Genomic DNA, 13,891 nt, shown 5'->3' on the forward strand with positions numbered 1-13,891 from the left:
TCAATAGAACAGCACCAGAAAATTATGTTTGAGCAAACTGTGGCTCATATGTTAACACAAATGTGATGTATTGAAGCCCCAGCACCCATTGTCACACAGTGGGAGATTCAGGTTCAACTCTATCATTTTACTAAGGACACGCTGCTTGCTTTAAATCTACCCATAGAGGAAGGAGTTAATTTAAAACAAAACCTTTTAACTAAAAAATGAATTGCCAACCATAATATTTTTCCTCCTTAAAGGTATGTTTCACAGCCCATATGACACTTATTTGCGCCACTAGATCACAAATGACAGCACACTGTGGTGATATGTACTGCATGACTTTATTACCCGCCCAATCAAATTACATTAGTTTTATTTTTACCAGTATTATTTTGCAGAAAGAGTAAGCGATTAAGTTTCTATTGAAGAGGATTAAAATCCAGGTTTACATAGAAACATAGACATAGAAACATAGAAAATAGGTGCAGGAGCAGGCCATTCGGCCCTTCGAGCCTGCACCGCTATTCAATGTGATCATGGCTGATCATGCAACCTCAGTACCCCACCCCTGCCTTCTCTCCATACCCACTGATCTCTTTAGCCGTAAGGGCCATATCTAACTCCCTTTTGAAAATGTCCAACGAACTGGACTCAACAACTTTCTGTGGTAGAGAATTCCACAGGTTCACAACTCTCTGGGTGAAAAAGTTTCTCCTCATCTCGGTCCTATATGGCTTACCCCTTATCTTTTGACTGTGACCCCCTGGTTCTGGATGTTCTGAACATCGGGAACATTCGAGCTGCATCTAACCTGTCCAGTCCCGTCAGAATTTTATACGTTTCTATGAGATCCCCTCTCATTCTTTTAAATTCCAGTGAGTATAAGCCTAGCCAATCCAATCTTTCCTCATATGTCAATCCTGCCATCCCGGGAATCAGTCTGGTGAACCTTCGCTGCACTCCCTCAATAGCAAGCACATCCTTCCTCAAATTTGGAGACGAAAACTGCACACAATACTCAAGGTATGGTCTCACGAAGGCCCTATATTACTGCAGTAAGATCTCCCTGCTCTTCTACTCAAATCCCCTTGCTATGAAGGCCAGCATGCCATTTGCTTTCTTTACTGCCTGCTGTACCTGCATGCCTACCTTCAATGACTGATGTACCATGACACCCAGGTGTCTTTGCACCTCCCCTTTTACTAATCTGTCACCATACAGATAATAATCTGCCTTCCTGTTTTTGCTGGCAAAGTGGATAACCTCACATTTATCCACATTATACTGCACCTGCCATACAGTTGCCCATTCACCTAACCTGTTCAAGTCACCCTGCAGCCTCTTAGCATCCTCCTCGCAACTCACACTGCCACCCAGTTTAGTGTCATCTGCAAACTTGGAGATATTACATTCAATTCCTTTGTCTAATTCATTAATGTATATTGTAAATAGCTGGGGTCCCAGCACTGAACCCTGCGGCACCCCACTAGTCACTGCCTGCCATTCTGAAAAGGACCCGCTTATTCCCACTCTTTGCTTCCTGGCTGCCAACCAGTTCTCTATCCACATCAATATATTATTCCCAATACCATGTGCCTTAATTCTGCACATTAATTCTCTTGTGTGAAACTTTATCAAAAGCCTTTTGAAAGTCCAAATACACCAAATCCACTGGTTCTCCCTTATCCACTCTGCTAGTTACATCCTCAAAAAACTCTAGATTTGTCAAGCATGATTTCTCTTTCATAAATCCATGATGACTTGGACCGATCCTGTCACTGCTTTCCATATGCGTTGCTATTACATCTTTAATAATTGATTCCAGCATTTTCCCCACCACCGATGTCAGGCTAACCAGTCTATAATTCCTTGTTTTCTCTCTCCCTCCTTTTTTAAAAAAAAAGTGGGGTTACATTAGCTATCCTCCAATTCATAGGGACTGACCCAGAGTCCATGGAATGTTGGAAAATGACCACCAATGCATCTACTATTTCTAGGGCCACTTCCTTAAGTACTCTGGGATGCAGACCATCAGGCCCTGGGGATTTATCAGCCTTCAGTCCCTTCAATTTCGCTAACACAATTTCCTGACTGATAAGGATTTCCCTCAGTTCCCCGTTCTTGCTAGATCCTCGGTCCTCTAGTATTTTTGGGAGGTTATTCGTGTCTTCCTTAGTGAAGAGAGAACCAAAGTATTTGTCTGCCATTTCCTTGTTCCCCATTATGAATTCACCTGATTCTGACTGCAAGAGACCTACATTAGTCTTCACTAATCTTTTTCTCTTCACATATCTATAGAAGCTTTTACAGCCAGTTTTTATGTTCCCTGCAAGATTACTCTCATACTCTATTTTCCCCCTCCTAATTAGTCCTCCTCTGATGAATTCTAACTTTCTCCCAGTCCTTAGGTTTGCTGCTTTTTCTGGCCAATTTATATGCCTCTTCCTTGGATTTAACACTTTCCCTAATTTCCCTTGTTAGCCACGGTTGAGCCACCTTCCCTTTTTTATTCTTACACCACACAGGGATGTACAATTGTTGTAGTTCATCCATGTGATATTTAAATGTCTGCCATTGCCTGTCCACCACCAACCCTTTTAAGTATCATTCTCTATCCAACCTAAAATCACATCTCATACCATCAAAGTTTCCTTTCTTTAAGTTCAGGACCCTAGTCTCTGAATTAATTGTGTCACTGTCCACCTTAATGAAGAATTCTACCATATTATGGTCACTCTTCCCAAAGGGGCCCCGTACGACCAGACTGCTAATTAATCCTCTCTCGTTGCACAAGACCCAGTCTAGGATGGCCTGCTGTCTAGTTGGCTCTTCGACATATTAAAAAGAATATCTTGAAGAATTTTGCCATTGAGAATTTAGAGTTCCCCATCACAGGGATCCTGGTTGAGTTACATTTAAGCATTGCAAATAAACCACAAGAGAAAAACTATTTACCATATTTCACAAATAAAGTAGAAGTTATCTTCCAGATGGGGTTGAAAGAGAGGAGCAAGCCTTACCATTCACTTCTATTTCCCATTTTATTTACGTCATGATGACTTAAAAGGGCATCCTGAAGTCAGTTGTGTGCGCTAACTTCATGCCAATTTGGTGGTGGTGCTCAGTATTTTACTATATTTCAAAGAAGTGGATAACTTGCAAGATTTTATTTTATGATTACACTGGCCCACTTTAATGGCTTAACCCCAATCCCATCGCAAATATTTTGGTTTTAGCATGCTACAAATTTAAAGCTCGGCTTCTCAACATCATAGATACAAGATTAAATGTAGGAGATTTAGGGCAGAGAGCAGGCAAAGGGTGCTGTGTCTGTGAAATACATTGCCAGAGTTAGTGATTGAAGCAGAGGGCGTGCCAATGTTTAAGACAAGGTTAGATAAGTGTTTGAAGAAAAGGGGGAATAAATAGATATGGGAATAGGGGAGCGCACAGCATTAGGGCTACTGCTTGTGTGGGGGATAAACAGCAAAATGCACCAATAGGCTGAATTACTTCAATCTGTGTTGTAATTTCTATATAATTCTATGTCACATATACACACGGAAAGGACAAGACACTTACCAACAGTCCAGTACATCAACTGCAGACCTTCACTTGGCCCTTTGTTCACTAAATATGGCTTTGTGTACTTCAGTATGTCACCTACATACTCCAGGGCCTTTGAGACCAAAGCAGACTTGTCTGCTAGAGTTTGTAACTGAGTGTAAGTCTTCCCAACTGCCTGCAGAAAAACACTGAGTAAATACATTTTACAAATGCGATCTGACCACATGTAAAAAAACAATAGCTGTTTACAAAACACGGCAAAGTGAAATAAAAACAAATTGATTTTTCAAATTGCCACTTCCTTTAAAGAAGAATTGAGTCGATGTCATGATACCTATCCGATTAAAAAAAAAGTTTATATAAAGGTATGAAGTACAATAATTCCAAATCTATTGGATACTATTTGCAAAATAATGTGGCAGACCAGTTAAGAAGGAGGGAAACAACATCAGTAACAACAATTATAAGAACACTGTACACTTTTATTTTGCTCTACTTTTCTTCCCTATGTAAGATTTCCCCAACACGTACTTCCACAATTTGAAGGTAAGCATTAATCTGCTCTTAAACTCTACTGAGGCCACTCCACAGCAAGTAACTATCAGCGATATCAACCTACTCTTATTTGCAGCCACCCATTGCACCTCCCAGTAGCTCCGCTTGAGATATAGGAAGGAAATTTAACCCTCAAGGCAGGTCGGTCACTGAAATCTTTTAAGGAGGCTGCGGGGCTCCATTTTAACAACATCTTTATTTTTTAACTCGTGGAGGCTAGGATTATTGGGCCTTGGGAATATCGTCATAATAAAGGAGGCGAGAAGGATGGGATCTTTGCGGTAAGTGCCTTTATTGCACTATTCGTGGGCCAGGTGGAGAAAGAATGTTTCCCCCAGGTCCAACAAGCTGACCTCCACCCGATCGGACCCCCACAATCAGCCAAGCACCAACCCCCCCCCCCCCGCGATATCCGATTCAACCCCCCACACCCGCGATGTCCGATTCACCCCCCCACCCTGTGATGTACGATTCACCTCCCACACCCATGATGTCCAATTCACCCACCCCCCACCACCCTTGCGATGTCCGATTCACCCCCCCACCCTGTGATGTACGATTCACCTCCCACACCCATGATGTCCAATTCACCCACCCCCCCACCACCCTTGCGATGTCCGATTCAGGCCCCACCACCCTGCAATGTCCAATTCACCTCCCACACCTGCAATGTCCGATTCACCTGTACTTCCAGGTTTCCCGTCTAAAAATCCTCCTCCACCTGCCATACTTCCCGCCTGAGTTAATGCCCCTTGTAAAAGGGAGTCATTTTTTTACTGGTGAAGAGCATGAGCCCACCACCATAGTCATTACATGTTAAAATAATTGTTTGGGGACTGAAGCTGTATATGTGCCACATTCAGAAATTACGAGATTATAACTCCACACTTTCTTTAAGGTGCAGCACAAAAGAAGTATAATTTGTATATACGTAAAATTGCCTTGAAAATGCAGAGTGAATGTGTGTGGGAAAGTTATTTTATTCCCCACTTATGCCTCAGTTTCTGAACAGACATTACCTTGATGAATACAAAGACGGCAGTTTTGGATTCCACCTTTACCGCTGACTGATCAAGCTGAGCCTGGAGGAGTAGGTTTTCCACTTCTGGCAGCTTATACACTATCCTGGTCAACCCTGCTAACTGTTCCATGTTTACTCTTCCTATTTGTTAAGGGAAATGAGCAGATTATCATTTCAATGTAATTTTTAAGACCAGTTTATATGGAATTAAATGTAACTGATAAATTCAACCATAATTTATATCCTTAGTCTAATGATTACATTACTGACATAATTTTCATAGCTTGTTAAAATTCAACCAGCAACGTGTAACTTGATGCATTTAATAATCCACTGACCTAGGCATCTGCATTGCAAGTTAAAAGTTGACTAAACAAATATCTGACTATAAATTTGTAAAGTACAGGTACAGCGTCGAGAATCCGGAACTCTCGGGACCAAGGCCGTTCCGGATTCCGGGCTTTCGATTGTCTTTCTGACGTCACAAATCCGGAAACACCCGAGCCCCAGGTTCGGGTATTTCCGGATTTGGGAACATCAGAAACGCGAGGGGTGGGGGGGGGTCACTGCCGAGGAGCTGATCGGGACGCTGGCTCCATTGATGAGGTCGTCGGGCGGGTCCCGCCGCCAAGGAGGTGTTCGGGCGGGCTGGCAAGGAGGCCCCGAGGGCAAGAGCAGTGGCAGCGAGGTGAGGCCCGAGGTCGGTGGGTCGAGATTCCGGAACATTTTACGGATTCCAGACAACCCAGCCACCGATCGGTCCAGAGTCTGGAATTCTGGATTTTCGATGCTGCATCTGTATTAAAAAGAACCATCTGCCGCAATAAAAATCACAACTTCAGTCATTTTCTTTGGCCCGTCTGCACCTTAAATCTTACCTTGTTCAAATCCTCCGCAAAAAAAATAATTTTATTGACCTGATCTCTCTTGAACACTGCAACTTGGGCTTGAATGAGCTAGACTATACAATCGTAAATTTAGTATTGAGCCTGTGGTAACCTTTAAAATATAAGTTTGAAAACATTGTTTGTAAAGCTGCTGAAAATACTGTTAAAAATATTAAGAGTAATATCACAGTTATTTCTTCAATTAAAATTGCCTCAGGTAAGTCACGGGTATAACATACAACTTCTTTCATTAAAAGCCTGGGAAGAAAGATAACTCCGTGCCGGGTGATTAGGGAAAAACATTTATGGTCCTCAGTACTAAGCAACTGAACGGTGTATTGGGTGTTATTATAGCAGGCAGTAGTGGATTTTATCATCTTCTCCCACCATTGCTGCATGCCTTGTTTTGCGACGAGGACAGAGCAGTATAGCTCCTTGACCCACGTTACTAAAAGATAATACTCGGGCTAGGTTTTAACTTGCACTGCTGGGCGGAAAACTGACCGTCGCAGATCAGCTGCCGCTGCCTTCAACAGAAAAAAAAAAAATTGGGCTGGGTGAGTTAACGGGCAGCTGGTCTGCTGCTGCCGGCTTTCACCACAACGGTGAAAGTTAAAATCTACCTCGAGGACCACACAGTCCATCTCATTAGTGCAAATGTATGTCAAATTAATAAAGGAAATCGTTTTCTGGGTTTTCAGCAAGTTGTATTCTAGGGCAAAGTGGGTGCAAACATAGCTTCTGAGTTGGGCTGGCTAATCTTTCCCTCGTACAGTGCCAAGAAGCTTCCCAACACATCCATTTTACTTTGGAGCTTTACTAGTCAGTGACAACTGCAAAGAATGTTTCGTTGCATAAAGAACTCTAGTGAATTTGCACCTCAGTTAAGGTAATGTTTAATCCCTTAATGTTTGCATCTCCTTAAACTCCTCAAATGATCTTATGTTTTTCTCTTACCAATTGTCTGGCTTGAGTCCATTTTTTCTGTAATACCAATAGGCCGATTCATATGCTGCTGTAAAACACAACGAAACCAAGAATGGACTGCAAATGTTTGGTATGAGCTGCATCCTGCACTCGTGAGAGCATCCACTACGGAACTGAGGAGGAAGAAAATCAAGGGGCACTTAGACATCTGCAATTTATTATTTCCTTCATGATGGCCTGAAAATTGCGGTAGGAGGCTTGCTGCCCGGGTACGCCTCCGAACCACAAGAAAACTCCGTGCTTACCATGTGTCTCTGGAGCTTCGGGCTCTTACGGTCCTGGGCCTGCAGGCATAGGCCTGAGTAAAGGCCCATGTATCCCAGGGATGCAGGTGGTTCGCAAACGTCCCTGGGATCACATGGGCCGGCCCAACCAATGACAAAGGGGGATTCCTATGATGTATATGAGGATTCCATTTACGTACTGAACCCCCAGAAGCATGATAGAAATCACCAAATAAATAAAATTTCACAAAACTGAAATAAAAATAAATAATCACAGGTTCAAAATTAATTAAAATACCCTTTAATTAAATATTTAAAATACAATTTAATTTTTTGAAAAATAAATTTAAATTATTTTTAAACGGGACATAAATAATCCAAACTAGTTTTAAAGGTAAGTGAATGTTTAAACCATTTAAAAAATGTTATTTCAACAATTATTTTAACCCTTAAGCTGGTAACAGAAGGCCTTACGCCTGCTTTCACCAAGCATTAGGTTTTGTGGGTATTCGCTGGGCAGTAGTTGGGCTATTCACTTACATTTAAAATTAGTTTAGGTTATTTATGTCCGGTTTAAAAATGTTTAAATAGCAAATAGCCCAACTCTGCAGCAGCGAAAGAGAACTTACAGCGGATGTGTGTGATCTGTCAAGGATCCCTGCGGGGCCAGTCACAGCATTTACAACGGCGGAGGGCTGTGCCTGCACCATTTTAGGCCCCGTAAAATCTGTGCCGACATTTTAACAACTGCTTTGGACAGGATTGAAACGCCGTTATGAAATGTAGATACTGCAGTACATATCCCCATTCTAGAGAATAGATTTTAACAAGTGCATCCAACTTCTATGAGGCATCAAATGTGGTTTGCTTTTTCAATGATCATTTTGTGGTTTATAGGTCTCATCAGTAGATTAGAAACAAAATCCATATTAATCTTTCAAAGTCTGAAGTGGGATTTCAGATTTTGTTTTTATAAGTAATAGGATTTGTTTTTTCCAAATGTATATATTTCAAGATGACTTAGAGATAAGAAATTTTGTTCAGAGTTTGAAATAGCCCTGCGCCCCGATTGGGGGCAGTAACCTGCTGGGGCCGGGACTTCCTGTGCCCGGCGCAGAAGTCCCGCCCCTGCCGCTGAATTGGGGTTACCGCCTCACAAAGGAAGTGGTGCGCAATCTCCCGCACTCCACTTCCTTTAGGGGCGGGTCCTGGGGCGATGCTGGAGCAGCGCTATGTGGATGCTCCGCGTAGTGCTGACGCGCTTCAACACTTCTCCCCTTCATTAAAGGGGAGGTCCGCTGCACACTCTGCAAGGCCTCTGATGGCCTCCGATGGCCTCCACTAGCGTGGTACCGGGCCTACAACCCTCGCGCCCAAAACAGAGTGCCAGGCTGCACAATGGCGGCCCGGACCATGGAAAACAAACAGTTAGTGAGCCGACCTGAGAGTCGGCAAAACAATCAAAGATGGCGATGTGGGGCGCTGGCGACCTCCCCTTTAACTTCCGCCCTGCGAGCGAATGTCGGTCAGCTGGTGTTGACACCCTCTCGCGCTTGTCTCGCCGGCCATGGGGCAATTACCCCCGCGGGGAGTTAAGGGGTCGGCGCGGGGTCGCCGCGCACGGCCGTGACGTCATCAATCATGGCAGTGCCTCCGAAAATCTCGGACAATTTCCCGGGAGCCGGTAGACAAGGATGAGGATTTTAAGGAACTTTAGTAAGGATGTCAAGGCTTTGGGGAGTGTGCACAGGAGATTTATTGGAATTATATTAGGGATGAGGGACCTCAGTTATGCGAAGAGACTAGAAAATCTGGGATTGTTCTCCTTCGAGCAGAGAAGATTGTGAGATACAGTAGGGGTGCTCAAAATTACAAAAGGTTTTGATAGAGTAAATGAGAAACCGTTTCCACTGGCAGACGGTTTTGGTAACTAGAGGATAAAGATTTAAGATAATTGACAAAAAAAAAGGGAAAATGAGGAGACATTTTTGACGCAGCCTGTTATGATCTGGAATGCACTGACTGAAAGTGCGGTGGAAACAGATTCAAAGTAACTTTCAAAAGGGCATTGGATAAACAGTTGCAAAGGAAATATTTGCAGGGTTATGGGGAAAGTATGAGGAAGTGGGACTAATTGGTTAGCTCTTTCAAAGAGACGGTATAGGCATGATGGGCTGAATGGACTCCCTTTGTGCTGTATGATTCGAAGTAGTTTTACAATTATTATATCTGTGAAGCTTCTATCTTTCAGTATCTGTAAGGTTTGTAATATTTTTACGTTGTCAATTTTGTGATATTGCTTCAGTAAATTTGCCATATTATAAGCTTTAAGGCTGCATCAGGATCACTGGAAACATCAAAAAGTGCACTCCAGGTCGAACAAGTTGCCACAGGATATCGAGTAGTTATTTAGAAATTCTAAACTTAAATCTGTGATGAGATGAATTTAGAAAACTCCTTCATATACATTGTATAGTTAGGAAGGGCAGACTGTAACTATTGATCATGTGGACTCTTTGTCCTAAAACTCTGGATAATAAGATATTTATCTCTATTGTTAATTAACCAGAGAAGCATTAAATAATCACGGTTCTTCATAAAATCAACACTTTCATTGTGTTTTTGAGATTCATAAGGATTATCTCCGTAATTAAGAATACTAAAGTGGAATTTGTACACCAATAAACAAATATAATTGTGGTTAAATCTTTCAGAACCTCACACAGCAAATCCATGAATCTTTATTTATGTATTTAATCAGTGCCATCTTAAGTTCAAGGTTTGTATCCGGCAAGGGATTGTAAAAGCAGGGTGTAGCCATGTATCTGGAGGTTCCAGTCCTGATAGACCCAGGATCAGAACCTGAACCATGGAAATACATGGTAGAAGAGGGGAACAAAATCAAAATGTTTTACCTGTTTTGAATTAGGTGACTGAGATATCTGCAAACTAGCTGAGGGTGTACCATGTCATCCCAGCCAAATAGTTGTATCGTGGTTATAAGAGGCTGTGGCTGGAGGTCTGCAGGTGCTGTGCTCGGCATATCCATTGCCAGAAGCGTAAAACCTGGAATACATAATGCTTGTTTTATTAAAAAGCTCATTAACAATATCTATCCACATAAAAAGTTGCATTTCATGCACACTTGCATTGGTTACAGCTCAGGCGTCACACCTTTTTAAACTTGCAAATTTTTGCAGCACAGTTCCAGTTCATTACTCCAACTTTATATTCATAAAACAGCATCAAATCACGACTGAACAGTTAGGGAATCAGCACGTAGCAAACAGGAATGAAAACCACCAATTATGAAGTTCAAAAGGCTCTGTAAAATAGTAAATCAGCGACAGCTACTAAGTGTTTAAAAGGCAAACCAATCAACTAACTCCAAATATTTTAATTGCTTTCAGTCACCATCTTGTTTCCTCCACTGAGCCGAGCACTTACCACTGGAAGGGAGGTTGGTAACATAGTAAAGCACAGAAAATTTAAATATTTACTTGAAAATGATTAAACTCATCGATGCAACAGAATTTTCTGTACTGGAAATGCCTCCTGCAATATTTTCATTCAGCGTCCTGTGTCAATGTGAGAAGCCTAAGCTTATAGTTCATGCAGCTTCCCAGAGGTATCAGTGCCAGCTGAAGATACTGAGCAACAGGGCAACATTACGCAACAAACGTGAAACACTGGAGCATCCACTAACAGAACATGCCAAACCAAAAGCAACACAGAATATATCTCATGTAACGCAGAAAAGAATCAGGGCCGAATTTTCCCCCGTCCTTAAGGCCCATTACCACCTCTAAGAGGCGGTAATGGAGCAGCTAGGCCACACTGACCGGGGGCAGACAATTGGACCGACCCATCCGAAATTGCCCCTGGGCTGGGAGCAACGGGTAAGGGTTTCCGCGCTGTCCGTGTCGCCGCCCCATCGGGCACACAGTGATCCCCACTGACCGGTGGTAACCCCTTTACACCCTACACGGGAAATAGCCCCGCGGAAGCAGCACCGCTGCCAGTCGGTGCCACTGACGGCTTCCCCCGGTCGGGAAGTGGTGTGTGACTGGTCGGCACGCCCACCATGTTGTTTACATTGTCGGCTGACTGTGAGGTCGGCCCGACAATGGTGGCTATGGGTTCGGCCGGACCGCCAACAGGCAACCCGGCACCCCCTCTTGGGTACCGGGCTGCTGGCCCGGCCGAAACCCTTCCTGGTGGCCCAGTGGGCCTAACGAAACTAATTGCAGAGTTCACAGCCGCCCTCTCCTTTAACTGAAGGGGAGGGACGGTGTGACACGTCAGCGCGACACGGCACGTCCGCGTCACGCTGGAGTCATCGGTGCGGTGCTGATGACTCAGAGCGGCGGCTGATGACTCAGAGCGGCGGCTGATGACTCAGAGCGGTGGCTGCCCTGCTCCAAGGGCACATCTGCCCCGTCCGGAAATAAAAGCCAAAGAGTTGCATATCGGTCCAATCTCTTGGGGCGGAAAAAAACTACTGAATCGGTGAGTGCGCCTACTTTTTGGTTGGGGGCGGGGGGGGGGATTTCGGCCCCTCAGTGTTTGTGCTATTAAAAAAGCCACTGACTTGAAATCCATAGGGAAAAAAGTTGCAATATGCCAGACATATCGCAGGAAAAGAAGTGTGAAAGGGTGCCATATTGACAAATGAAGCCAGGAAAAGGATGTTTCAGGTCTTACTTCTGTTTGTAACACAGTGGGGGAATCACTTAGTTAAGGGTTAAAATTAATTCAGATATATAATGTTCCATTCACTGCTACTGCAAATTGTCTTCTCAAGGGTCGTGAATAATTTCTAAGGTGATGTAAACAGAAATGTTTCTATAAATTAAAAACATGTAATACTCAAATAAACAGGGTTGAATACAAGGAATAACTAAAGAAAACGAAGGCTGCTATTCGATCAGCAAAAAGGCTAATGGAAAAAAGGATTGTAGACAACTGTGGCAGTAATGGGAAGAGCTTTTTTAGTTCTGTGAAGAGCCAGAGAACTATCAAAGACTGTATTGGGCCACTGAAGGACAGGACAGGTTTCAACAGACTCACTAAGTATGGTAGAAATATTAAATGAGTGCTTTGCATCAGTATTCACCCTTGAAGATGTTACTCGAATTTTAGAATTTAATAATACTTGTTTTTTTTAGTAACATTTACATCGATAAACAGACTGTTTAGAAAGAATTAAGAACTTGAAAATAGATAGAGCAGCCGGGCTGGATGATATCCATCCAAGGGTCCTCCGGGAAATGGGACATGTGATGTGCGAGTCCCGGGCCTGTATGTTTAATAGCTCACTGCACTCTGGAAAGGTTCCTACAGATTGGAAGGAGACTAATGTAGTCCCCATATTTAAAAAAGGTGATAAGACAGACCCGGGTAAGTATAGGCCCATCAGTTTATCAGTAATAGGGAAGATGCTTGTAGGAATCATAAGGGATGCAATAAATGAACACTTGGAAAGGGAGGGACATACTAGGGACACCTAACATGGCTTCATTAAAAAAAAAAGAGGTCATGTCTTATTGTATTGTCAAATCTAATTGTATTTTTTGAAGAAGTTACAAAGTTGGTGGATGAGGGAAGCCCAGTAGACATTGATAAGGTACAACATAAGAGGCTTCTCCAAGATCGGAGCCTCTGGCATTAGTGGTAATATGTTGAGTTGGATTCAGAATTGGCTGGCAGAACACAGGCAAAGAATAGTTATAGATGGATTTGGATCTGTTTTGAGACCGGTCACCAGTGATGTTCCGCAAGGATCAATGTTGGGACTGTTGCGGTTACTGTTTTTATTAATGATCTGGATTTAGCAGTTGGGGGCAAAATTTGCAAATTTACAGGTGATAGTAAGATCTGTGCAAGTGTTAGAACTGTAGAAGATGCTCGTCTGCTTCAGCTAGATCTTAATATGTTGGGAGATTGGGCTCAAAACTGGAAAATGATGTATAACTTAGAAAGTGCAGTGTTATGCATGTGGGTAGGGCAAATGCTCAACATTCATACACAATCCAGGGAAGGGCATTAAAGATGGTGGAGATAGAAAGCGATATGGGCATTCGAGTGCATACATCGTTAAAGGTACACGAGAGCAATGCCGTACATCGATAGCTAGAGCAAATAAGATGTTGGGGTGTATCCATAGGACAATCTATAATAATAATCGTCAGTCTTTGTCTGTCCTGGGGCGGGGGCACGTGGTCCGGACTGGGGGATAGTTGCACTGACCAATGGGCAAACAAGGCCGCCCTGCCTCGCAATTAATCAGGGCGGGAAGCGATGGCGCGAATTTTAAAAGTTTAATTGATGATGGGTCTGCTCCAATGACGAGGCACAATGGATATGGCGGGGCCAATGGGCACAGGTACAGGCGGCTGGGCCTCCCCAGGCGTTGCTGCGCAGCCGAGAGGAGCGTGTGGTGGGAGAGAGGGGAGAGAGAGGGGGAGAGAGCAAGAGGGAGGGATGGAGGAAGGACGAGAGAGGGAGGGAGTGAGAAGGAAGAGCGGGAGTGAGAGGATGGGGGGGGGGGGGGAAAGTGAGAGAGAGAGAGAGGGACGGGAGTGAGAGGGAAATTGGGAGGAGGGGGGAGAGGGAGAAGGAGGGGGGAGAGGGAGAAGGAGGGGGGAGAGGGAGAAGGAGGGGGG

The 13,891-nt window shown here is 43.6% G+C and overlaps 1 protein-coding gene across 2 annotated transcripts in view; it reads right to left on the reverse strand.

The window, feature by feature from the left end:
• Nucleotides 1-13,891, reverse strand: part of mms22l (MMS22-like, DNA repair protein) — a 203,387-nt gene that overhangs the window by 30,116 nt on the left and 159,380 nt on the right. For both annotated transcript variants that reach the window (XM_070885405.1, XM_070885404.1), the window contains exons 16-19: nt 10,142-10,292; nt 6,973-7,115; nt 5,127-5,269; nt 3,568-3,727 (exon numbers count right to left, since the gene is read on the reverse strand). In XM_070885405.1, coding sequence (XP_070741506.1) covers nt 3,568-3,727; nt 5,127-5,269; nt 6,973-7,115; nt 10,142-10,292 — 597 coding nt within the window. The remainder of the gene's footprint in view (nt 1-3,567; nt 3,728-5,126; nt 5,270-6,972; nt 7,116-10,141; nt 10,293-13,891) is intronic.

Source organism: Pristiophorus japonicus, chromosome 7 (assembly GCF_044704955.1).
Source record: "Pristiophorus japonicus isolate sPriJap1 chromosome 7, sPriJap1.hap1, whole genome shotgun sequence".
Taxonomy (NCBI): domain Eukaryota; kingdom Metazoa; phylum Chordata; class Chondrichthyes; family Pristiophoridae; genus Pristiophorus; species Pristiophorus japonicus.